At 39.6% G+C, this 25,443-nt stretch overlaps 1 protein-coding gene across 4 annotated transcripts; it reads right to left on the bottom strand.

The window, feature by feature from the left end:
• Window positions 1-18,180: 18,180 nt before the first annotated feature.
• GPRASP3 (G protein-coupled receptor associated sorting protein family member 3) lies at window positions 18,181-24,975 on the bottom strand. 4 transcript variants are annotated; one of them, XM_070605068.1, is made up of 5 exons: window positions 24,525-24,975; window positions 23,263-23,366; window positions 22,777-22,874; window positions 22,336-22,414; window positions 18,181-22,010 (listed from the first exon to the last, which is right to left on the bottom strand). In XM_070605068.1, exon 5 carries the CDS (start codon window positions 21,705-21,707, stop codon window positions 20,055-20,057), a length of 1,653 nt encoding a protein of 550 aa, XP_070461169.1. In that variant the 5' UTR covers window positions 21,708-22,010; window positions 22,336-22,414; window positions 22,777-22,874; window positions 23,263-23,366; window positions 24,525-24,975; the 3' UTR covers window positions 18,181-20,054. The 4 variants fall into 4 exon arrangements, with proteins under 4 accessions (XP_070461169.1, XP_070461170.1, XP_070461171.1 ...); XM_070605069.1 differs by lacking the exon at window positions 24,525-24,975 and adding an exon at window positions 23,986-24,126; XM_070605070.1 differs by lacking the exon at window positions 22,336-22,414 and having other exon boundaries at window positions 24,525-24,793.
• Between the last annotated feature and the right edge of the window lie 468 nt (window positions 24,976-25,443).

Here is a 25,443-nt window from a genome sequence, read left to right as displayed (position 1 = left end):
ATAAAAATAGAAATACCATATGATCCAGATGCTCCACTTCTATTTATCCAAAGAACACAGAAACACCAATTCAAAAAGATGTGCACCCCTATGTTCACTGCAACATTATTCACAATAGCCAAGAGTTGGAAATAACCTAAGTGACCACCAACAGACTAATGGATACAAAAGATGTTATATATAAAAACACATTGGAATACTATCCAGTCATAAGAAAGGATGAAATCATGCCATTTGCAACAATGTGGAGGGAACTTGAGGGTATTATGCTAAGTGAAATAATTTAGATGAAGAAAGACAAATATGGTATGATTTCACTCACATGTGGAACACAAGCAAACAAATAAACACATAGATACAGAGAACATATTGATGGCTACCAGAGGGGAAGCAGATTCAGGGAGGACAAAAGGAGTAAAGGGATATGTGTACAGTGACAGATGGCAACTAGACTTTTGTTGGTGAACACAATGTAGTCTATACAGAAGTCAAAATAAAATGACATTCACCTGAAATTTATACAATGTTACCTCAATAAAAACGAAAATCCCAAAGATCAGTCATAAAACTGTTGGAATTAATCAATGATTTTAGTAAAGTGGCACAATACAAAATCAACACAAATAAATCAGTTGCATTCCTTTATAGTAAAGAGGAAGCATCTGAAAAAGAAAACCATGCCACTCACAATAGCATCAAAAACAATAAAGTGCTTAGGAACAAATTTAACAAAGGAAATGAAAGATCCTTTCTGAAAGAAACTGAAGAAGACACAAACAAATGGAGAGACTCCTGTGTTAAGGGATTGCAAGAATTAATATTGTTAAAATGGCCATACGGCCCAAAGCTATCTACGGATTCAATGCAATCCCCATTAAAATACCAAAGGTATTCTTCACAAAAATAGAAGGAACAATCCTAAAATTTGTGGAGAGTCACAAAAGACCCCAAATATCCAAAGTAATCCTGAGAAAAAAGAACAAAGCCAGAGGCATCACACTTGCAGATCAAAGTATACTACAAAGCCATGGTAATAAAAACAATATGGCACAGGCACAAAAAGAGACACATTGACCAATGGAACAGAATAGAGAGCCCAGAATTAAACCCCAGCCTATATGGTCAACTAATATGTGACAAGGGAGCCAAGAATACCCAATGGGGAAAGGATAGTCTCTTCAACAAATGGTGCTGGGAAAACTAGAGAAACACATGCAGAACAATGAAAATTGGACTATCTTACATCACTCACAAAAAATTAACTCGAAAGGATGAAAGACTTAAACATAAGACCTGATACCATAAACCTCCTAGAAGAAAACATAGGGAAGAAACTTATCGATATTGGTCTTGGCAACAATTTTTTGGTCATGATACCAAAAGTACAAAGAACAAAAGGAAAAATCAAACTGAACAGTATCAAACTCAAAAGCTTCTGCACGGCAAAAGAAACAATTAACAAAATAAAAAGACTAACTACAGAATGGGAGAAATTTTTGCAAAGCATATATAAGATAAGGGGTTACTATCCAAAATATATAAAGAACTCAGTCAACTCAGTAACAAAAAACCAAAAAATTTAATTTAAAAAATGGGCAGAAGAACTAAATAGACGTGTTCAAAAACGAAATTAAAATGGCTGACACATGAAAAGACGCTCAACATTACTAACCATCAGGGAAGTGCAACTCACAACCACAATGAGATTATCACCTCACACGTGTTAGAATGGCTATAATCAAGAAGACAAGAGACAGCAGATGCTGGCAAGATGTGGTGAAAAGGGAACACTTATACATTGTTGGTGGGAATGTAAATTGGTCCAACTACTATGAAAAATATGGAGGTTCCTCAAAAAATTAAAAATAGATCTATCATCCAATCCAGCAATTATACATCTGGGTATATACTCAGGGGAAATAAAAACAGGATCTGAGCAAGATATATGCACTCCTATGTTTATCACAGCATTATTCACAATAGTCAATATAGGGAAACAACCCAAATGCCCATCAACAGATGAATGGATAAAAAATATGTGGTACATTTACACAATGGAATATTATTCAGCCATGAGAAAGGAATATATCCTCCCATTTGCAACAACTTGGAAGGACATTGACCACATTATGCTAAGTGAGATACATCAACAGAGAAAGACAAGTACTATATGATACTACTTATATGTGGAATATAAAAAAGTTAAACCTGTAAAAAAAACAGAGAGTAAAATGGTGGTTACCAGGGGATGGGAGGGGATAAGAGTGATGGTATTAAAGAGCACAAACTTGTATTGAATAATAAATAGGTCATAGAACTCTAATACACAGTATAATGAACATAGACACGTTATACACCTTAAAATTACACAATGTTGCATGTGAAATTTATTCAATAAAAAAATAAATGTCTATCACCTGGGAACTGAGTAAATAGACCATGAAACATACAACAATGGAATACTATAATATTGCAAAAAAGAAAAATTACACATACTGAAACAGAAAGCTGTCAAAGATAAATTGTGAAGTCAAAAAGAAAGTTGCAGAATTATTTATGGACATGTAATATATATTCACATATATGTGCCTAGGTTGAGCTGAGGGTTGGGCTAAGGCCCTTTTTGTCAGGAGGTTTGTGGTAGTGAAGGTGAATAGCAAATAAGGCATTTCCTCTTAGGTCGACTTCAAAGAAGTGGTTGTGTCCAGTGTGAGTCATGGCCAGAGCCCCACCGTTATTCCTTCCATTTCTGAAACATCCCAAACAAAAGTTCTGGCTGTGGTTGACAGCTAGCTGATCTCTATTTTCTAAATTCATTTTATTCCCTTGCTATTCAAAATGTGGTCCACATGTAGGGAGGGGGAATCCAGACAGAGTTAAGCAGACTCTGAATTGAAGAGAGAGAGCTGAGAGTGTAGGGGGATCAGGCATCTGGAGTTCAAAACACAGAGGAGAGGGATATGTAGAGAGAAAACTCCAGAGATCTACTGAGGAACCCCCATGGGGATTCAGCAGAGCACTGATAACCTCCTTGTGTGAATAAGATCCTCAAGTCCAGGGAAAGAACAACCCAAAAGTATTAGAGCACTTGGTATTCACACAGGACCACAAATAGTTCCAATCCACCAATCAAAACCTCAAAACTCATGGAACATTGGAAAGAGTTATCAGAAGGGTCTTGCATCAGTAGTGGGTAATAATTAGCCCTAGACTAAACAAGGCTCTGGTCTCAGCTAATAAACTTAAAAGCAAGATCTGAAAGGATAAAGCTATTCCCAAGTAATTTAATGCATCCCAAAACCAAGCTCAAGAATATTTATGGAAATACAAAAAATAAGCAGGAGCCAAAAATGTAAATCTCACAATCTCTGGTATATTAAAAAAATAACAGGCATGACCCACACCTATACAAGTGATTGTTGACAAATGTGCATGAGTTATTCATTGAAGAAATGATAGTATTTTCAACAAATGATGCTGGAAACACTGGATATGCAAAATAAAGAAAGAAAAGAACTTAAAACCTCACCTCACATGACACACAAAAATTAACTCAAAGTGGATCACATTTAAATGTAAAGCCTGAAAATCTAAAACTTTTAGAAGAAACATAGGAAGAGAATCTTTGTGGCATGTCTAATATTTCTTAGACATGATACCAAAGAACAAATAGGTAAATTGGACCTCATCAAACCTAAAAACTTTTTCTGTGGAAGACATTAAGAGAATGAAAAGACATGACACAGACTAAGATAAAAACCCTGTAAAGCATATATATAATGCAGGACTTAGATTCAGAATATTTAAAGGATGCTTAAAACTAAATAATAAGAAAATACCATCCTCCCCTCAAAATGGGCTAAATATTTACATAGACATGTCAACAAGAAGATATATAAATGATCTAAAAGCACAGGAAAACATGCTCAACATAATCATTCATTAGAGAAATGCAAATTAAAGCCACGGTGAGACACCAGTACACACTTATTAGAATGGCTAAAATTAAAAAGACAGACCATATCAAGTGTTGGTGTGGAGACTGAGAAACCAGAACTTTCATACACTGCTTGTGGGAATGTAAAGCGTTACAACCACTGTGAAAAAAGATTAGCAGTTTCTCAAAAAGTTAACGTACACCTATCATATAATCCAGTCATTTCACTTGAAGGTACCACGGAAGGGAAATAGAAACATACACATACAAAAATATTTGTATATGAATACTCACGGAAGCTTTATTTGTAATAGCCCAAAACTGGAAACAACCCAAATGTCTATTAGGTGAATAGATACACAAACTGCTATAGCCATATAATAGAATACTGCTTGGCAATAAAAAAAAATGAACTACAGAAATCTTGGAGTGACATCAGCAGGATGACAGACTCAGAAGCTCAAGGCCCTCAATTACCCATGGAAATGTTAAAAAAAAAAAACTAGAGAATAGGTAAAATAACTTTATAAGAGTTCTGGAAAAACAGTCAAAGGTCTACAACAATCAAGTGAATGTCCAATCAAGGAAAAGCTACATTCAGATGGCAGGAAATAACATGGCATTTTTACTCACCCTTGCTCCACCTCCTTCGTGGCACAACAGGGCATGGTCAGAGTAAGTAGAGGCCCAAATTTCAATTCCCTCCCTTGAATTAGAGGAAACAGAACAGATCTTATTTGCAATATCCTACCCTGTCTGGGAGCTGCCTGAAGGACTGGTCTGTGTTGCATCCAGCTCTGAGTTCAGATGGGAGGAAGCAGCATAGCTCAGATCTCAGGCTGGGAAGAGCCTTGGGAAGCATCTGGCACTGCTCATGAAACCTGCAGGGAAACTAGAGACATGCAGATGTCTTGGGCAAGATATTACAGATAGAGAAATAAACAAAATCTCTAAGTCCCCAAGAAGAGGCTGGGATGAGACTCTGGGAAATTAAGACATTTAAAAGAAGCCGTGTATATGGGAGAATTTAAAGAGGCACACACACAGGCCCAGGCAAGATGCATGAGCAGAAAAAACTGGGAAGTCTTTAGGTCTTCACTGCAGGCTGAATCCAAAGCTTAGAATATGATCTGCTAATTAGTGAAGGTCTTCCCCAATGGGAAGCCAGTCTGCAAAGACTAGGATTGTGAGGAAGCAAAGACACTAAATTGCAAGAGAAAAAATTTTAATAACTGCTTTAAATATACTCAAAGAGCTAAAGGAAAACATGCACGAAGAGCTAATGGAAATCAGGAAAAAAATATATGAACAAAATGAGAAAATTAAAAAAGAGAAATATAAAAAGGATCCAAATGGAAACTCTGGAGATGAAAAATGCAATATACGAATTGAAAAATTCACTATAAGGGTTGAACGAGAGACTTGAGAATGCAGAAGAAAGAATGAGTGAACTTGAAGATAGGTCATTTGAAATTATTGAATCTGAGGAGCAAAAGGAAAAAAGAATGAATAAAAGTGGATCTAGCCTAAGGGACTTATGGGAAACCATCCAGCCAACAGATATGCACATTATAGGAGCCACAGAAAAAGAGAGAATGAAGGCAGCAGAGAGATTTTTCAAAGAAATAACAGGTAAAAACATTCCAGATTTGAAGAAAGATATAGATCTACAAATCCAAGAATCTCAATGAACTCCAAAAAGACCCACATCAAACGTATTATAATCAAACTGTTGAAAGCCAAAGCCAAAGAGAGAATCTTGAAAGTGGCAAGGGAAAAGTGACTCACAATGTGCAAGGGATCCTTAATAAGATCACCAGTAGATTTGTCAACAGAAACCTTGCAGACTCAAAGCAGTTGGAGGATATAAAGTGCTGAAAGAAAAAAAAACACTATCTACTGTAGTTTTATAACATATTTTATATTAGGAAAGTGTGATACCTCCAGCTTTCTTCTTCTTAAGATTGATTTGCTATTCATGGTTTTTCATGGTTCCATATGAACTGTAGAATTGTTTTTTCTATTTCTGTAAAAAATGTCATTGGAATTTTGATAGGGATTGCATTGATATTGTAGATAGCTTTGGGTAATACGGACATTTTAACAACATTAAGTCTTTCAACTTATGAACATGAGATGTCTTTCTATTTATTTGAATCTGGTTTAATTTCCTTCATCAATGTTTTGTAGTTTTCAGTATACAAGTCTTTCACTTCCTTACTTAAGTTTATCCCTAAGTATTTTATTCTTCCCGGTCCTATTATAAATGGGATTGTTTTCCTAACTTCCCTTCCAGATAGTTCACTGTTAGTCTATAGGAACATAACTAATATTTTATGTTGATTTTGTATCCTACAACTTTACTGAATTCATTTATTAGAAGAAAACATAGGTGGGAGGCTGGCCCTGTGGTGTAGTGGTTAAGTTTGGCATGCTCCACTTCAGCAGCCTGGGTTTGTGGGTTTGGATCCTGGGCACGGACCTACACCACTTGTCAGCCATGCTGTGGAGGCAACACACAGAAAGAAGAGAGGAAGACTGGCATGGATGTTAGCTCAGAGTTAATCTTCCTCAAGCAAAAAAAAGGTGAAGAATAGCAACAGATGTTCACTCAAGGAAAATCTTCCTGAGCAAAAGAAAAGAAGATGAAAACATAAGGCAAAAGCTTAATGATATTGGATTTGGCAATGGTTTCTTGGATGTGACACCAAAAGCACAGAAAGCAAAAGAAAAAATTGATAAATTTGACTTCATAAAAATTAAAACTTTTCTGCCTGAAAGAACACTATCAACAGAGTGAAAAAGCAATCCATGGAATGGGAGAAAATATTTGAAAATCATATATCTGATAAGAGATTAATATCCAGAATAGATAAATCAACTTTACAACTCAACAACAACAAAATAACTTGATCAAAAAATGGGGAAATGACTTGAATACACATTTCTCTAAAGGAGATATACTAATAGCCAATAAGCACCTGAAAAGATGTCCAACATCACTAATTTTTAGGAAAATGCAAATTGAAGCGACAATGAGACATCACTTCACATCCACTAGGATGGCTATTATTAAGAAAAAACAGGAAATAAGTTTTGGTGATGATGTGAAGTTGGAAAACTTGTGCGTTGCTGGTGGGAATTTAAAACTGTGCAGTGGCTGTGGCAAACAGTATGGCAGTTCCTCAAAAAGTTAAGCAGAGAATTACTATATGATCCAGTGATTCCATTCTGAAGGTATATACCTTCAAGAACTGAAAACAGCAACTCATACAGTTATTTGTACACCCATATTTATGACAGCATTATTCACAGCAGCCAAGAGGTGGAAGCAACCCAAGTGTCCATTGATGGATGTATGAATAAACAAAATATGGTATATACATACAATGGAATATTATACAGCTTTAAAAAGGAATGAAATTTGAACACATTCTACAACATGGATAAACCTTGAAGACTTTATCCTAAGTGAAATGAGCCAGACACAAAATGACAAACATTGTATGATTTTACTTACATGAGGTACCTAGCCAAATTTATATAGACATAAAGTAAAATGGTGGTTTCCAGGGGCTAGGTAGAGGGGGGAATGACAAGTTATTGTTTAGCAGGTATGGAGTTTCAATTTTGGAAGACAAAAATGTTCTGGAAATGGATGGTGATGATAGTTGCACCACAGTGTGAATGTATTTAATGCCATTGAACTCTACACTTAAAAATGGCTAAAATGACAAATTATATGTGTATTTTACAATAAAAAAGTGAACTATTGATACATACAATAAAATAGAAGAATTTCAAATTATGCTGAAGAAACAAAAGAAAGTATATGCTGTATGATTCCATTTATATATAATTATGGAAAATGAAAACTAATTCATATTGATAGAAAGCAGATGAGTGGTTGCCTGGGTGAGGAAGTTGGCATGTGTATATATATGTTAAAACCTGTGATTCTTTGTCTTGATGATCTATCCATGGTTGAGAGTGGAGTTTTAAAGTCTACAACTATTATTGTATTGCTGTTTATTCCTCCTTTTAGTCCTGTTAGTATTTGCTGTATATATTTAGGTGCTGTGATGTTGGGTGCATAAATATTTACAATTGTTACATCTTCTTGATGGATTGATCCTTTATCATGATAAAATGACCTTCTTTGTCTCTTTTGACCATTTTTAGCTTAAAGTCTATTTTGTCTGACAAAAGTAAAGCTGTGCTTTTTTTTGGTTACAATTTGCTTGAAATACCTTTTTCCATCCCTTCACTTTTAGTCTATGTGTGTCTTTGAAGCTAAAGTGAGTCTCATATAGGTAGCATATTGTTGGATATTGTTTTTTAATTCATTCAGCCATTTTATGTCTTTTGATTACATAATTTAATTCACTTACTTTTAAAGTAATTATTGTCAGGTAGGGACTTACTATTGCCATTTTGTTAATTATTTTGTGACTGTTTTGTAGGTTCATTGTTCCTTGCTTCTTATTGTTCTGTCTTCCTTTGTGCTTTGATGATATTTTTTATAGCTTTGTGCTTTGACTCCTCTATCATAATCTTTTAACTACAAGTTTTTTCTTTGTGGTTACTGTGACACATATAAAACATCTTATATTTATAACACCTTATTTTAAGCAGATAACAACTTAACTTTGATAGCATTCCTAAACTTTATACTTTTACTGTCCCCCCATTTTAGGTTATTGAGATTACAATTTACCTATTTTTTATATTGGGTATTCAATAACAAATTATTGTATTTATGGTTATTTTTAACACATTTGTTTTTTAACTTTTATACTACAGTTCTAAGTGAATTATGCACCACCATTATATTAGAGAATCTGACTTTGACTACATATTTACCCTTTCCAGTGAGTTTTACACCTATATTCATACGTTTTTACAGTGTTAATTAGCATTCTTTTATTTTTGCTTGAGGGGTTCCCTTTAGCATTTTGTGTAAGGCAGGTTAATCTGACTGTTTTTGAAAAATATAATACAAATACATAGGACAAGACTGTTAGGATAAACAGTGAGTTTTATTTGCTGACAATTCCCAGTTTTGGGTTTTTTTAAAAGATTTTTCCTTCTTCTCCCCAAAGGCCCCCAGTACATAGTTGTATATTCTAGTTGTAGGTCCTTCTGGCTGTGCTATGTGGGACAACAACTCAGCATGGCTCGATGAATGGTGCCATGTCCATGCCCAGGATCCAAACCAGAGAAACCCCGAGCCGCCAAAGCAGAGCGCACGAACTTAAAAACTCGGCCATGGGGCCGGCCCCGTAAAGTTATTTTAAAATATTTTTTCTCAGTTTTACTTAATATTATGGTAAATATCAATCAACATAACCCACATATAAACTAAAGCTCTTCGGGGTCCTCAATAATTTTTAGAAGTGCAAAAGTCTCCTGAGACCAAAAGTTTGAGAAATGCTGCTCTTGGTGAACCTCAAGCACGCACACGCACTGGATTATCTCTGATGTCCTTAAACCCCTAAAAAAACAAGATCCTAGACAAGATCTATGACGTGGGTTTTTGTAGGGAGAGCAACTAGAATGAGGATCAGGAGATCGATCTGGGACCCAGTGTTTGAGCCACTGCAGGTTATAGTGTGCACATAAGCTGAGTGTGATATTCTTGGAGCCACAGAAAGACAACATATTACAAGAAGCACAATGACAGATCTGCTGGGCAAGACACTGGAGAAAGGGTCAGGAGAATTTCCCAGGTTCTCTGGCCAGAGGTACCACGAATGTTGGGACATTTGGTGAGTCAATTCCCTTCTACAGGACTGAACTGACCACTAAGATGAAATCAGGGAAACTGTCCAGCTATCCTGGAGTGATGTGGAGCTCCAAGATCCCAGCTGGGCAAGCACTCTGGGTTTTCAGCAGGGTAGGAAGGAAGGAACTCTGTTAAGGCCAAGGAATTATTTTAAGTATGAATGAAAAAGTTGAACAAAACAAAAGGAAAATTGCATTCTATTGCTTACTCTGATATATTGATAGAAAGGAAGGAGCTCTACTGAGTGCAAGGTCACCATTAGTTCTTATTATCAATGTTATTTATTGAAGTCCATTGGTGCAGGTAGAATACAAAGGTCACCCAAAATAACAGTCTTCTTTCTTCTAGGGAACTAGGGGAAATCACCAGTATCCAGTGCCTGCTGCTGCTTTCTTTCAGTTTTCTACTTCATTATTATCAGGTTTTCAGAGGGAAATTATCTTCTGACTGTTCTCATTCTCTCAGAAGTAATTTTATTTTTGAATCTTTTCCTTTGCCTGAGGTTAGTTTTAGTCAATGCCCATGGAGGAGTTGTTTTGAAGTTAAAAGGGAAAGTTAATATGAGTATTTATCATTGTTAGTCCTGTCGAGTCAATTCCAACTCCTAGTGACCCTGTGTACAGCAAAGTGGAACACTGCCCGGTCTTTTTCACTCCATCCTCTCCCCTTCTGGCACTGTATCAGACTATGCTCCACTACTATTCATAGAGTTTTCATGGCCAATTTTTTGCAAGTGGGTGGCCAGGTCCTTTGTCCTAGTCTGTCTTAGTCTGGAAGCTCTACTGAAACCTGTCCACCATGGGTGACCCTACTGGTATTTGAAATAACAGTGGCATAGCTTTCAGCAACACAGCAACATGCAGTCGCCATGGTATGACAACTGACAGATGGGTGGTGTGCCTCCCTGACCAGGAAATAAACCCAGGCCGCCATGTTGAGAGCACTAAATCTTAACCACTAGACCACCAGGGCTGGCTTAATATGAATGTAATAGGCAAAAAATCCCTATTTGGATTTTTGTGCCTATTTTAGAGACCTACAGGAAAAGCAAGAGAAAAGAATTTGAGCCTATTTTGGTTTTTAATGGCAGCATCTAATTTCTAGTCGCATCTTTGCATACACAAATAAATTTCCCCATCTTTTTCCACTCATTAGCCAGTAGATATTTACTTAGCACCCGCCAGCGACAAAAGAGCAGTGAAAGATAACATGATAAACGTAACACAAGTTGTTTCAGGGTCATGAAAATGATGATGGAGCATTTACGCTGCCACTTAAAGCTGTGTAACTTTGGGCAAGTGACTTTGTCTCTGAAACAGTTTCCTTTAGGGAATGTGTGAAAATGAGGAAGTGAGATGCCATACATAAAGTGCTTAGTATACTGCCTGGCACATAATGGAAGATAATCAAAAAAGCCTGCCCTCTCCTCAACTCCAGGTTTTGTGCCCTAATCGTTACACCTCCTGGTACTTGGGGAACATAAAATATGTCTCTCAGTTCAAACTTTATTGTGAAAAGAATAAGCACATTACCAATATTGTCATTCTCCTGGGGGGTGTTGTGTGAACAACTATATTTTAATGATATAGCATAGGCACCATACCAGTTAAGGTTTAAACCAGCCAGTATCTGAACCACAGAAAACCGCTATGTATAAGGGAGGATTCACTGAGTGTTACGAGCACAGTCATTGAGGGGCTGGCCCCATGGTCGAGTGGTTAAGTTTGTGTGCTCTGCTTTGGCGGCCCAGGGTTTCACCGGTTCAGATCCTGGGCGCAGACCTAGCACTGCTCACCAAGCCATGCTGTGGCGGCGTCCCACATAGCAGAACTAGAAGGATCTACAACTAGAATATAAGGGAAAAAAAGGATTGGCAACAGATATTAGCTCAGGTTCAATCTTTAAAAAACAAAAAAGAGCACGGTCACTGAAATTAGACAAACCCATATGGGAATTTTGGTTCTGTCACTAATTAGCAATATCACCTCTGAAAGCTTTCTTATCTTTGTTCAGCCTTAGTTTTTCCATGTATCAAATAAGGACAATAAATATATCAGAGATTTTGTAGAGTTAAGAAGGGAAATTAGCACACATTTACATTATATATAACCTTCAGCACCATTTTTGTGCTGCAGAATGATTAGAGTGATATAATTGGGACAGGGATGAAAATATCATCCATTTTCATGTTATGGTGCATGTATATTCCCGCTTCCTGTTTTCTTACTCTCTTGGTCAGCAGCAGAGAAGAGAATTTGGTGTTGGTTGTATGCCTCAAGTTACAGAGAGACATGATCCCACAAAGGAACAAAGCAAAATAATGATTCTGCCCAACAGAATACCATAATGAGCGGCAGGCAATCTGGGTCCCAGAGCTGTATCCGCCACATTCTCACTTTACGACGTTGAGTAAGTCACCTGACCCCTCCTTACTTCATCAGAACAGTAATACTACTACCTAGCCCTGATGGCAATCCAGAAGGAGCATAATGAAGAGATACTTGCTCAGTTTTATACTAAAATAATTACAAAGCTAGAATAATTAAAACGTATATAATTTAATGAAATACAACAGAAAGCCTGGAAGGAGATCAAAGTATTTATAAGTGCTTATTACAACAAAAGTGGCATTTTCAAATCACTGGGTAAAGAAAAGAATTTTTAAATTATTTTTATTAAATATTCAAAAGAAAATAAAGTTAGATTTCCCTCCTCGCATATTATATAGGATATAATGTCAAATGATAAAAATAATATTTAAAATTGTATAGCCATTAAGATCCCAATATTTAATAAAAAAGCAAAGAAACAAAACCTCTATCATGCTTATACTTACAGAGCATTTGGGAAGAACTTCATATGTGCAGTTTGAATTGGTTCATTTGAATCGCAAAGTTTGCCTGATCAGTGGTGGGATGTGTGAATGATGACTGAAGAAGAGACCTGCTCAAATTCAATGCATTGTTTCTATCGCAGTTTGAAATATCTCAAAGACCATACATTTCATTCAAGAGATTTTTGAATGAAGAAAATTCCTGGTGGCAAAGGCTGTCCAAGGAACTAATTTTTAGTTCTCAACTTACATTTTAAAGATGAGGAACTGCCCTTTCAATATCTAGGACCTTGTACCTCATTCATTCATTCTTTTATTCACGTAATAAAGGAAACTTCAGTTGTGACTAAGTGCTCAGTTATTTACACTGTAGGATTGTAGATAGTAGTGAGGGTCTCACAGCAATTATTAATCAATTGTGTCCCTTGATACTGGAAACATATTGCCTTAACCAAAGGGTGTACAGAACGTCAGTTTCAGGGGAAAGAAAAGATGTCTTCATTAGCCACTTTTTGTTCCAATGACAGAACAGTCCCTACTTGTCTAGAGAGGTATGACTCAATAAGAAACCATAAACCATTTAACAATCAATTGCTTCTGTGGATGGTTAAAGATAAAAACAGTAACTTCATTATTCTTTGCTTTTGACAAGACTTATTTGGTAGACTTTTTTTTTTTAAAGAAAATCTGATGTCTGAATGTAAAACAAGTCTTTGCATTGCCAATAGTGTATGCAATGACCATCTGTGACCTTCCACTTCCCTTGACTGATTCCTTCAGAGAGCAAAGCACCTTTTTTCTTCCCTTTATACACTTTTAGGGCATGTGTCTATCAGGTTTCTTGAGTTCTGGCTGTTTAGGAAACGTACACATTCTTGTCAGTCTCCCAACACCTTGAGAGATCATCCCCCTTAATCACCTTGATGAGGTAAGGTCCGGGCCTGCTTAAATATCAGATTTACTCTGGGAATTACTGTAGATTTTACCTCAGACTTATACCTACCTTTTTGATATTTTTGTAACTCCTAGACTAATATGGGTGCTTGAAATTTGACTTTGTATCTTGCTTCAGTAATTTATCCCTAGAGAAGTACTATTTAATTTATATTTTCTTTATGGGTATATGCTCTTCTGTTTGTACAACAAACGCTTCCTTATCAGATCTTCTTCCTATGTTTATAACTTTTATTACACAAGTAGTATTTGTTTAACTAAGAAAAATTAGAAATAAGTAAAAAAATAATAAAACACTCAAGTCCCTCCTGCTATAATCAGTTAGATTTTTGGCATGTCATTCCAGTTTCTCTCTTTGTATGTAAGCTATTATTTTTCAAAAAGATCATGCTTTAGTAAGTATAGGTCTCTATTTTTAACTCATGCATAATACCTCATGTTGTGGAAATATTGTAAATTATTTAACTAATCTATTCATGGATATTTGGAATATTTATCGGTTTATTTAAAAATGCTGCAATTAACGTATTTATACATGTCTTTGCTCACTTTTATGAATTTTTCTGTAGGATATTGATCTACTATCATTTGAAAGTATGGACATTTGTTTTTTAATAGACATTGGCAAGTGACCATTAAAAGGGGCTATACCCAATTATCCCCTTCGACTGCCAATAGTATATGAAATTGCCTATTTTCTGCAACACTGGTTTTCAAATTTGACTGCACAGAATTGCCTAGGGAGCTTTTTAAAAACGTTCAAGGCCCAAGTTCCTCTCCAGATTAATTAAATCAGCATCTCTGGGAGCAGGAGCCTAGGCATTCATATTTTCTAAAAACTCTCCAGATGATTACAAGGCAACCAGGGTTGGAAATCAATGTTGAACACCTTCACCAATGAAAAATGTTTTACTTAGACCTAGAAATTCTACTTCTTGGAATTTTTCTAGAGGAACACATGCACAAATGAGTGTGTGTACACTCCAGGGCTCTGGTTTTGGCAGAAAGAAGATAAAGCAAGGGAGTTGAGAACCCTGGCATTAAATCACAGAAAATAATGAATTTGGGACTTGTATTCAATACTACTACTTACTCTGGCCTGCCATGTGTGTGACGTACTTCTTCGAAAGCGGACTTCATGTAAGTGCTCAGACCATATATTTCAAAGTATTACATAGAGCCTTTAATAAATTATGCAAAGCATGAGCACAGGGGAATCTTTGGGTACCATGAATAAATTTCCTTCAACTGCAAGAACTTAGTAGACACTAACACTGTCAGTGTTACCAATATGCAGAAAGGCAATTCAATCATTAGATGCCAGATTCTTTTAAAAGACAGATGGATGGACGTCTATAGAAGTGGTCTCAACAATTTCTAACTGGGGAAACCTTTTCCCAAACACACTCTTAATCATAACCCCAAAGTGAAGTTTGCAGGTGGTATAGAGCACACAGATCCAACCCACTCACCCTCCCTCTGAACCTTTGCAGTGCCTTCTGAAGCATTTTCAGGTAATCCTAGAACTGTCCCCGGTTAGAGCATCCCACTGGTATGCTGGAAATGGGTTACAGGTGTGCCAGAGACACTGCTTCCCTCAGTCCACAGAGTGGTTGCAGCACGGAATGGGGCAGCTGGAGTCACTGGGGCTGATGGCTTTAATGGAGAACAGATGGGTCTGTTTATCCCAGTACGAATATTATCATTTTCTGTGTGTGCCATGACATGATAAAGATTAGGAAGCACTGATCTAGACAACAGAAGTATTCAGTATATAGCCACAGCTATAAAATAATGGTCCTGGTGTCCTTGTGTTACTCACAAACTGGTTCTGAAGGCAGTTCCAATGTTTCAAAGAATTAGAGCATAAATGTATGGCTTTCCATGGGGGCCACTGTAAAGGATAGTATTTATATGCACTTAGTATTAGTATTTATATGCATTTTGACATTTGTTAATGAGTGCAATCGATATCATACTGTCATACTGTCTAGAATCAAGACAGTTCTAACAAAAGATTAATGCTTTGTATTCTTAAACCAAAACAGCACAGCTATACATAAAAGTTACATAATATAGCATGGGCCTAGTGGAGCATACTCTCTCCAATGCAATATTCATCTTCTATTTTCACATTAAAATGACATTCCATCACCAAGGAGCAGAGGGAATAGCACTTTCTTGATTCAAAGCAAAGCACCTGGAAACATACTATTGTTTTCTGGATCATTATTGCCTCTGACCATTGCTAACACACTAGACATTTTGTCTATTCCTGACATATTTTCAGGCTTTCCCCAAAGTACCTAACTGGGCTGTGGGGAGAAGAGTAGCAAGAGTCTCCCCCTTCCCACATGGAGGATTAACAACTTCTGGAGAAGTTCCAATCCTATAATAAGTCATTTCTAAATCTCTCTTATTGAAGCACCCCATGATTCTCTACAGTGTGTGTTTTCCTTCTCTGCAACCCAACTTGTTCAAATACAGGCATGTCCCTGGTGGTTTGTGGCTGAAGGGCATTGGCATTTATGATCTTTGACAAAGCAGTTCCACTTCAAGGAATTTTTCATACAGAAATATTCAAACAGGCATGAATAAACAAGGATGCATCAATTTCCACAGGAAAAAGAATATAAGAATATGCCAAAGAATATGAAAGAACACATTAAAAAGTATGTTGCATGAAAACTACAAAATGCTGCTGTGAGCAATTAAAGGAGACCTAAATAAGTAGAAAGACAGATTTTATTCATGTGTCAGAAGATTCAATATTCTTAAGGTGTCAAGTGTTCCTCAATTGATCTATTGATTCAAAGCTGCCCCAATCAAAATCCTAGCTGCAGTTTTCGTGGATATTAACAACCTGATTCTAAAATTCATATGGAAAAGCAAGAGTAAGAATAACCAAAATAACTTTGGAAAATAATAAAGTTAGAGGACTAACACTGCCCGATTTAAAGACATTATAAAGCTATAGTAATCAAGACAGTGTGGTATTATAATTAAGATACACAAGTAGGGGCTGTCCCCGTGGCCGAGTGGTTAAGTTTGCATGCTCCGCTGCAGGCGGCCCAGTGTTTCGTTGGTTGGAATCCTGGTCGCAGACATGGCACTGCTCATCAAACCATGCTGAGGCAGCGTCCCACATGCCACAACTAGAAGGACTCACAACGAAGAGTATACAACTATGTACCGAGGGGCTTTGGGGAGAAAAAGGAAAAAAAAATAAATAATAAATAAATAAATAAATAAATAAAAAAGATACACAAGTAGATCAATGCAACAGAATAAAGACTCCAGAAACAGACCCATACATACAGGGACAACTGATTTTTGACAAAGACTCAAAAGCAACCCAGTGGGGAAAGAAGAGTCTTTTAACCAAGTGTTGCTGGAACAACTGGATATCACTATGCCAAAAAATCAACCTCAAACAATAACTTGTACCATACATAAAAAACTCAAAATGGATCACAGACCTAAATGTGGAACCTAATACTATAAAACTTTTAGAATATAAAATAAAGTCTTTGGACCTTGGTTAGGCAACAATTTCTTATATATAACACCAAAACATAACTGGTAAAAGAAGTGTTCTGCATCAAAATTAAAAACTTCTGCTGTTCACAAGACCTTTTTAAGAGAATAAAATACTTACACATACTTCACGCAAGATATATGGATGGAAAATATGTGTATGAAAAGATGTTCAACATCATTAGTCATTAGAGAAATGCAAATTAGAATTATAATGAGATATGGATAAAATTCAAAAGATCAACCATACCAAATGTTGGCAAGGATGTGAAGAAATCAGAACACTCATACACTGCTGTGGGAATGTAAAATGGTACAACTACTTTGGAAAATGTAAAAGTTAAGCACATACTTACCATATGATCCAGCCATTCTACTCCTAGGTATTCACCTAAGAGAAAAGCAAAGCATACATCCATAGACAGTTGTACATGAATGCTCATAGCAGCTTTATTTGTAATAGCCTAAATCTGGAAACCAAACAAATTCCTATCAACAGGTGAATGGATAAACAAATTGTGGTATAACCATACAGTTAAATGCTACTTGGCAACAAAAAGCAAAGAATTATTTATACACACAACATGAACGGATCTCAAATAATTATGTTGAGTCAAAGAAGCCAGACCCCTCTTCTCCCCCGCCAAAAGAATACATGCTGTATGATTTGTTTTATATAAATTACAGAAAATGAAAATGATCCTATATTGTCACACGCAGATCAGTGGTTGTCTGGGGGTGGGGAGACACAGGGAGAGGTGGGAGGGAGGGTTTACAAAGGGGCATGAAAAAACTTTTGAGGATGATGGATATGTTCACTATCTTGATTGTGGTGATGGTTTCATGTATGTATACATATGCCAAAACTTATCAAATTGTCTACTTTAAATATGTACAGTTTAATATATTCCAATTATATCTCAATAAAGCTATTAAAAAGCACATGGCAGATGTGTATAATACTAAATTGGAAAGATAATTGGAAAGATGAAAAGGCAAGTTGCAGAATACTACAGTCCTATTGTTGCAAAAGAATAAATTTGTGCACATTGTTGATTAATAGAATATGCAATGAAAGATTAATGCACTATGCACCAACTGTGAACACAGGAAAAACATTAAGTGACTCAAAAATATGCTGCAGAAGTGTATTTATTGACATGGAAAGACATTCACAATATACAGTTAGGGGAAAAGTAAGTTACAAATAACATTTATAGTATAATCTTGTTTTAGTTTCTTAACTGTTTAAAAATCTCAAAAGTATATAACCCAAAATTTTCACACACTGAGACATTCTCTTCAGCTCAGACAAGGGGTTGTAATTCCTATCATGAGTCTTAGAGAACCACAGTCATAGCCTAAAAGTCCTGGCAATGCTCTCTGGACCATAAAGACTTCCAGGAATCACTATCATGTACGTTGAGGCAGCAGCTTCTCTTCTGGGTTTCCTGTTCTGTGTTGATGAAGCTGAAGCTTTGGTCTAAATTTCTCCAGTTAAGTTTATCCTCTATAGGTTTAGCCAGTACAAATGCACAAAGTGGGCTTGCCTACTCGTAAATGGAGCCCTTTGGCCTTTCATATGACACATAGGAGAATAAACTATAAACGGTAAAAAAAAAAAAAAATTAAGGTATGATTTTGCAAGGAGGAAGAAAGCAATTATCTTTTTAAATGTAATGTATGAAACAGTGCACAGAATTGATTACAGTTCTTTGGAGGAAAAAGTACATACGGATTGAAAAAGATAGGATATATAGCAAATTTTATTTACTGATGACTCCAAATCTACATCTTACTCATTCAACAGTTTTGGTCATCTGCTGTTTCCCAGACACTGCCAGTTGAAATCCACACACCCATCTGACTTTTCTCTTGACTCCCAGCCAATATAGCCAAATGCCTAATGGATATGTGCATTTGGAGGAAGTTAAGAATTGCAAGACTGGCAGACATTATCTACAGCAAAACTGAATCATTAAAACCAGTCTCCAAGCCTTGAGGGCCACTACCTAAAGAAGTGAAAGAGGACTGTAAGGTAGTGTGGTGATAACGAGTTGTGGTTATCAGAAAAACATGGTATCAGACAAAACAGCTATGCCATTTGCCTGCTGTGGGAATCTAGGAAAAGTATTTAACCTCCCTAATTCTCATTGGAGTTGACTGAAAATAATGAGTTATAATAATAAAAAAATACCAGTACCTAGCTCACAGTACCATCGTGAGAAGAGGAAAAGATCCTGTAAAACATAGTGCCAACACAGTATGTGACACAGGAGTAGGTACTCGGGAAATGTTTCCTCTCTATACCTACCTCCTTTCTCTTCTGTGAGATGACTTTGACATAAATGAAATAGCCTAACAGCATGAGTGTTATAAACGTAGCCATAAAATTTAAAAAATGAATATTACATTTTATCTCAGATTCAGGGCCATTTCTGTGTTGTAAAATGAGTTATCTGATACAGGCAGAATCCAGGAAAAACAGTAATTCCTCTTACATTAAACAATCTATAGCAAGCCCTGCCTTCTTTACGTATTGAGTGCATATTTGGCAATGAGTGTGAGTGTGCGTGTCTGTGTATGAATGTATGTATTATTAATTCTCTTTTTGTGTGTATATGCCTTATTTCTGCAATTAGATTCTAAATTCAAGATATTTTCTTTTTTGCCTCTTGAAGCTACACATGGATCTAAACAGATACTAATGAACAAGTTAGCGTACTGACAATGAACTGGTTCACTACCTTAAGTAAAATGTTAAAAAGCTCCCCATCTACACAACATAAAAATCAATAGCTGTTTTCAGCTCATGGTGTAATATTCATTTGATACTCCAAAAATGGCTAAGCTCAAACCTAGAGATAGTCACAGGTAATATCATCTTAAAGATGTAATTTGTAACATGCACACTGTGATAACCAAAATGTTATGCACAGCTCTGGGAAGAACTAGCTTATTAGAATTTGGAGATTATTAAAAGTATTCTCTTTTATTTCTGGTTCATTTTACATTGTTTCAATAATCACTTTAACTTCACGGAAAATGGCCATGAGTGTATTATAACTCAAGTGATCGACAACTACAATTGAGCCCTTTCTGATATGCTCCTTTATGTTAATAAATATGGCCACGGCACTAACAAGATTGGCTTTTGCCTCTTTCTGGTTAAAGATGAGCTTTAATGCTGCTAACGCCTTTGAATTGATCATGTCTCTGGCTGCAGTTGGATTTTCAGACATGTTCAAAAGCACTTTCAAAACCAGATTTCTGGTTTTACGATTTCCCAGGGATAGCAAATGGAAAAGCTCTGAAAAGTAATTGGCAACAATGTAGTGATGGTCAGAATCAGTAGTCAGTTCCCCTAGTATCTTTAATCCAGATTGTTGTCCAGGTGAATTCAAAGGAAAAGATATGGTTTCCTTACACATATGCTTAACATGTAATTCAATCTTGCGTTGTCTTTCATCCCCAGAACGGGGATTCAGAGTAATTACAGCCTTTTTTCTTATTTCAGAGGATGGAAAACTGAGCAAGCTTTCAATAAGCGTCACTACACCCACCTCGTTAATGAACTCCTGGGCAAATGGATGAACATTAATGATCCCCATTGCAATTTGAGCTATTTTATGAATGAGAGGATCAGTAGTTGACTTCAGTAAGTTAACGAGTTTTTCAAATTCCTCAGAATCCATGTAACATTCCATTTTGCAAGGGCAAGCAAATGGCTTAATCCCATTCACCTCCCTGATCCTGATTTGACGTCTAATCTCCTCTATGGTCTGGATGCAAGGGTCAGAACCAAATGGATACTCAGGGATAGGCTGTGAGCATGAGGGAGTGCTCCTAGAAGGGCTTGCTGTTGCCACAGGCAAAGAATGGGCATTTTCCTCAGCTGAGGCCAGGACAATATATGAAGGAGGCTTTGTCTCAAATGGGGCTTGGGATCTAAATCCTAACACTGCTGGAGTTACAGCAGGGGCTTTGGGCCAGATAGTTACCTCAGACCAGTCCTTGGGCCTACTTTTTTCATTAATTTCATCCACAGGCTGAGGCCTAACTATCCTGCTCACAGGTCTAGGATTAGGGTCAAAACTAGTTTCATCTCCATCCCAAAACCAGTTCCCAATAACATTCTCTTCTTCCTCCTCCTCAGCCCCTGGCCTAGCCTTGCAGCTGGCCCGACCCACAGGCTCCAACTTCTCAGCACAGGACAGGGGACCACTATCAGCTTTATCTTCATCCTTAGCACTAGAATGATTACCCGCCTCTTCGCCATTCCAGAACCAGGAACCAACACTGCCCTCTTCCCCAGCCCAGAACCAGGCATCAATACCAGCCTTATTTTTACATGGGGACCTGGACTCAGCACTAGCCTCAGCCACAGAACAAAACTGAGATACTCTAGTGGCCTCACTTTCAGCTTTGGGACTAAAATCTGCTAGGGCCCCTTTCTTCGTCTTAGTAACAATTCTGATCTTAGACACTGCTTTTGTCTCTGCCACTGCATCTGCCTGAGACCGTGTCTTGGCTATTGCTTTGGCTTGGGTCTTGGCTACAGATTTGACTATGCCAGAAACCTCCCTCTTTGCTTCAGCTGCTATACCAGCCCTTTTTTCAGTTTTGGCCTTGTTTCTACTCTCATTCTTAGCCCCAGCCATGACTGAAGTCCAGTTATATAGATAGCCCTATACAGTCTTGGTCTTGGTTCTCAACGTGCCCCAGGTCCACGTCTTAACACACTTTCACGGATCAGAGAGAAACTTTGTAGCAAGAGTTGAGAGTCTACTGTCAGTTCAGCACTCATACAATCTCCTTTTCAAAAAGACAACCTCTGTCAATGACATAGACAGAGGGCAGAGACACTCAGGCTGAGGGAAGATGATGGCTCCTGAGTGCAGACCTGTTGAAGGTGATGATCTTCTGCCACTCCAAGGCCACCACAGCCACCAATGGAGATGGACCTGGGGTGGAAGGAAATGGGCTTTGAGTCTCTTCCAACTGTGCTTCTCTATGCAGACAGCCACACAGGATAGAAGAAAGTAGAGATGAATTGTGTGGTAGGAGAAGTAGAATAGTAGCAAACTCTGTTATCTCATTTTATCTTTTCCACACTCCCACTAATGCTCAACAGTGTCCTACCCAGGCACTACCACACTCTTTCTACATCAAATAGGAGCAGAAATGATGAGAAAGCTTGCTGAAAGTCAGAGAGGCTAAGGAGTGTCCAGTCCCTTTGGTACACACTACTATTCTCTACAGGTCTATCCAGGTAGGCCTCACACCAACCTGCATTGATCTGGTGCAATTTTCTCCTCCCTCCTTGCTTCCAGTTTTCTTAAGCCCTACAGCCAACTCACAGGCAGACCTATGGACAAAAAATACAGGAGGGGCTGGAATTTTGAGTATTTGGCACACAGACACGCACTCTGGTTTCTAAACCCAATACCTGCCATTCCACATCTAGAGCTTCGGTAATATAACCTTTCTGGCCTCCTTGGTCCTCCTCATGGGTCGTCCCCCGCTACACACACAATTCCTGGGTATCTATCAATTACCCAATAGGCACAATCCTGGTTCACTCCATCCCCATTTCCTATACACAAATGTGAGGGCAGAGGTGTCTGCAAAGTTGGAAGACAATGGCTCCAAGATATGATCTGGTCTCACCCACTTGCAAACACCCAATTCCCATCCCCAATCAATAGGCGTGCTCATCTTCACACTCACCTTGGATCCAAATGAATAGTTTTCGTTCTCTTTCTTAATTAAATTCAAAGTAAACAGCTACCTACAGATTTCTACAGAAACCTATAAAGGAAAAAAACCTATGGACAGACAAAAAGGCAGAGAAGAGAACACAGAAGACATTAAGTTGGCCCAACACCCATGACAAGCGTTATAACATAGGCTTTTGTATATTCAAGGCCGTGTTAAACGTCTCCCACCTGTCTGCTCCTCCCAAATGATTTCCCATTCCTTTCCCCAAGACCTGCAGCTTATCTAATTAGACCTCTTCCCAACTCTGAAGTTAGTCCTTTTCCCAGCAGAGGCCACAACTCTTTCCCTGAACAAAAATACCAGGCACAAGAGTGGGTATTGGAACACAGGCAACTGTATTCAGAAACCACGTATCGAAGATAATAGGGACTATTACTTCAATACCATCTTTGCACGCCCCTGCCCATTCCCCTTCCCTGCATACATAGATCCTACCTCATTCACCACTTATGCCAGCCAGCCCACACACAGCAGGGGTCCTCAGGAGATGCTATCCTTCCCACCAAAGAACAGTCCTCTAGCCAGAAAAGAGTCCCGCCCTACAGAAAGAGGGAGGGACATTCAGCAAGACACCCAGAGAATATGTTGACAATGGTAGAAAAATATCAGGTTAATGGACAGATAACCAGAATTCAGGGTCTAACTACTCCTTTTCAAGAATCAGGAAATGAGTAAATAAAAGTCTTTCAACTCCCATAGTTCCTCAGGTAGTCACCCTCAGGAATTCCACAAAATCTGTGGGATTGCTTCTACACCAAAATGAGAGGGGCTGTGAGAGGTGGACAGAGATGGAGTTTGGGTCTCCAGAACCAAAAACTGAAGAAACAGACTGACTTCACGCCTTCTAAATTCATCCTTCAGAAAACTTTCCCCCTTATTCTGAACAGCCCTTCCCACACCTCAACATATTAAAGGGGGCTGGGTGTTGAGAAAACAGATCCCTAATGAGAAAGGGGAATTAACTACACTATTTACATGCATCCTTCCTGTAAAAGTCAATCGACTCTTCAGCCTGTCAGTGGCTAGCATTAACTGAGTGCAAAACCTACACATGGAAGGCAATAAAACTGTGGTATTCAGAGGCAAACAGATATTCCATTTTGGTCTCTTCACAGTCTACCCACTCAGGTCCCCTTTAGCTGAAGTCGCCAGACCTACCGCGCAGACAGGAGACTTCGGCATTAACAAGCCGCCAGTGGGAAGCGACAGCACCCCGGACGCGGGGCCCCACGGCCCCTTTCCACAATCCGGGCCCGGAGGACCCAGCGCCACTGGCCCGCTCCCGCCGGCCCGGCGCCGAGCTCGCGCGCCCCCCACCGCGGCCCCGCGGCCTCCCCGCGCCCCCCGCCCCCGTCTCCGCCCCGCCATTCTCCCGCAGCAGCCCCCCAGCCCTCTCCCCCGCACAGACACCGCCGAGGGCGGGGCGCGGCGCCGAGAAGCCGGCTGCGAGCGCTAGGCGCCTCCAGAGGAGCCCCGGGAGCCTCTCGGCAGCCTCTCCGGCGCCCCCGCGCCCCGGCCCGCGCCACTCGCCGCCGCCGCAGCGCCACGGCTCCCCCGGCGCTGGCCCGCTGCGCACAGCTCTCGGCGACCGGCTCCGACCGCCTCGGCGGCTCCTCGCCAGGCTGCCAGCTGGAGGGCGGGCTGCACGCCGGGCAACGGCGGGGCCACCCCCGCGCCCCCACCACACCCCCACTTGCCTCTCTCGACTCAGGCCCAGGCCGCCGGCCTGCCCTCCTCTCCGAGCGCCTCGCGCGCCTGCCCACCGCCCTCCGTGCGGCCGACTCGCACACAGGCGGCCCGCCCCCTGCGCCGCTGCACCAAAACGGGCAGGGGCTGGGCAGGCGGCGGCACGAACCGCTCGCGGCGAGGGGTGTCGGGAAGGGGGGCGGAGGGATACGGCACCAACGGGCTCGACGCCCCCTCCCAGGCCCACCGTAGTTCCGACCCAGAGGGGGCGGGGCCGGGAGGCGCTCCCGCCAAGGGGCGGGCGGAGGCCAGCCCGCCTCACTACACCTCCGCGGCCACCTACGTGGCGACCACCCCCTCCTTTCCGCCACTACAATAGAGGGGACCGGCGGGTGGGGGCCGCTGGGGGCCAGGATCGGGAGGTCCGGAGGGGCCGCGTCGCAGGGAGCAGCGGATGGACACAAACAGCCCTTCGGTGGGTGGGTGTTTGTGTGTGAACCCCCAGAATGCTCCCTGGCTGCCCGCCTCCACCTCCCCTCGCGCCCACCATCCGTCCAGGACGCTGATGGGAGAGGGTCCCTGAGGACCGCAGGTTGGGAGGCGAGAGGCCATTTAAGACCAGACCGCCCCCGAGGTTCTGGGGGCCCCTACCAAGTTCTTCTTTTATTGCTTCTGGTGGCTGCGGGGAGGTGGGAGGGGGTCCCATGGAGGCCTCACCACTGCCCCTCTTCCCGAGGAAGGCACACCTAGACCTCTGACTCCAGCGAACAAACCGCTGGTCTGCGCCCACAATCATTCATTCTTTCTGCCACACTGCTTTCTTTCTCATTCGAAATGGTAACACACTGGACCATTTCGCGGTCCCCACAGTTGCCCAAGAAACAGGGCTTTCCCTGTCAGGACCCGCACCGGGTCATACAAGCCTCTTTC

Source organism: Equus przewalskii, chromosome X (assembly GCF_037783145.1).
Source record: "Equus przewalskii isolate Varuska chromosome X, EquPr2, whole genome shotgun sequence".
NCBI classification, from domain to species: domain Eukaryota; kingdom Metazoa; phylum Chordata; class Mammalia; order Perissodactyla; family Equidae; genus Equus; species Equus przewalskii.
The sequence above is the reverse complement of the archived record's forward strand: the minus strand, read 5'-3'. Positions and strand labels throughout refer to the sequence as shown.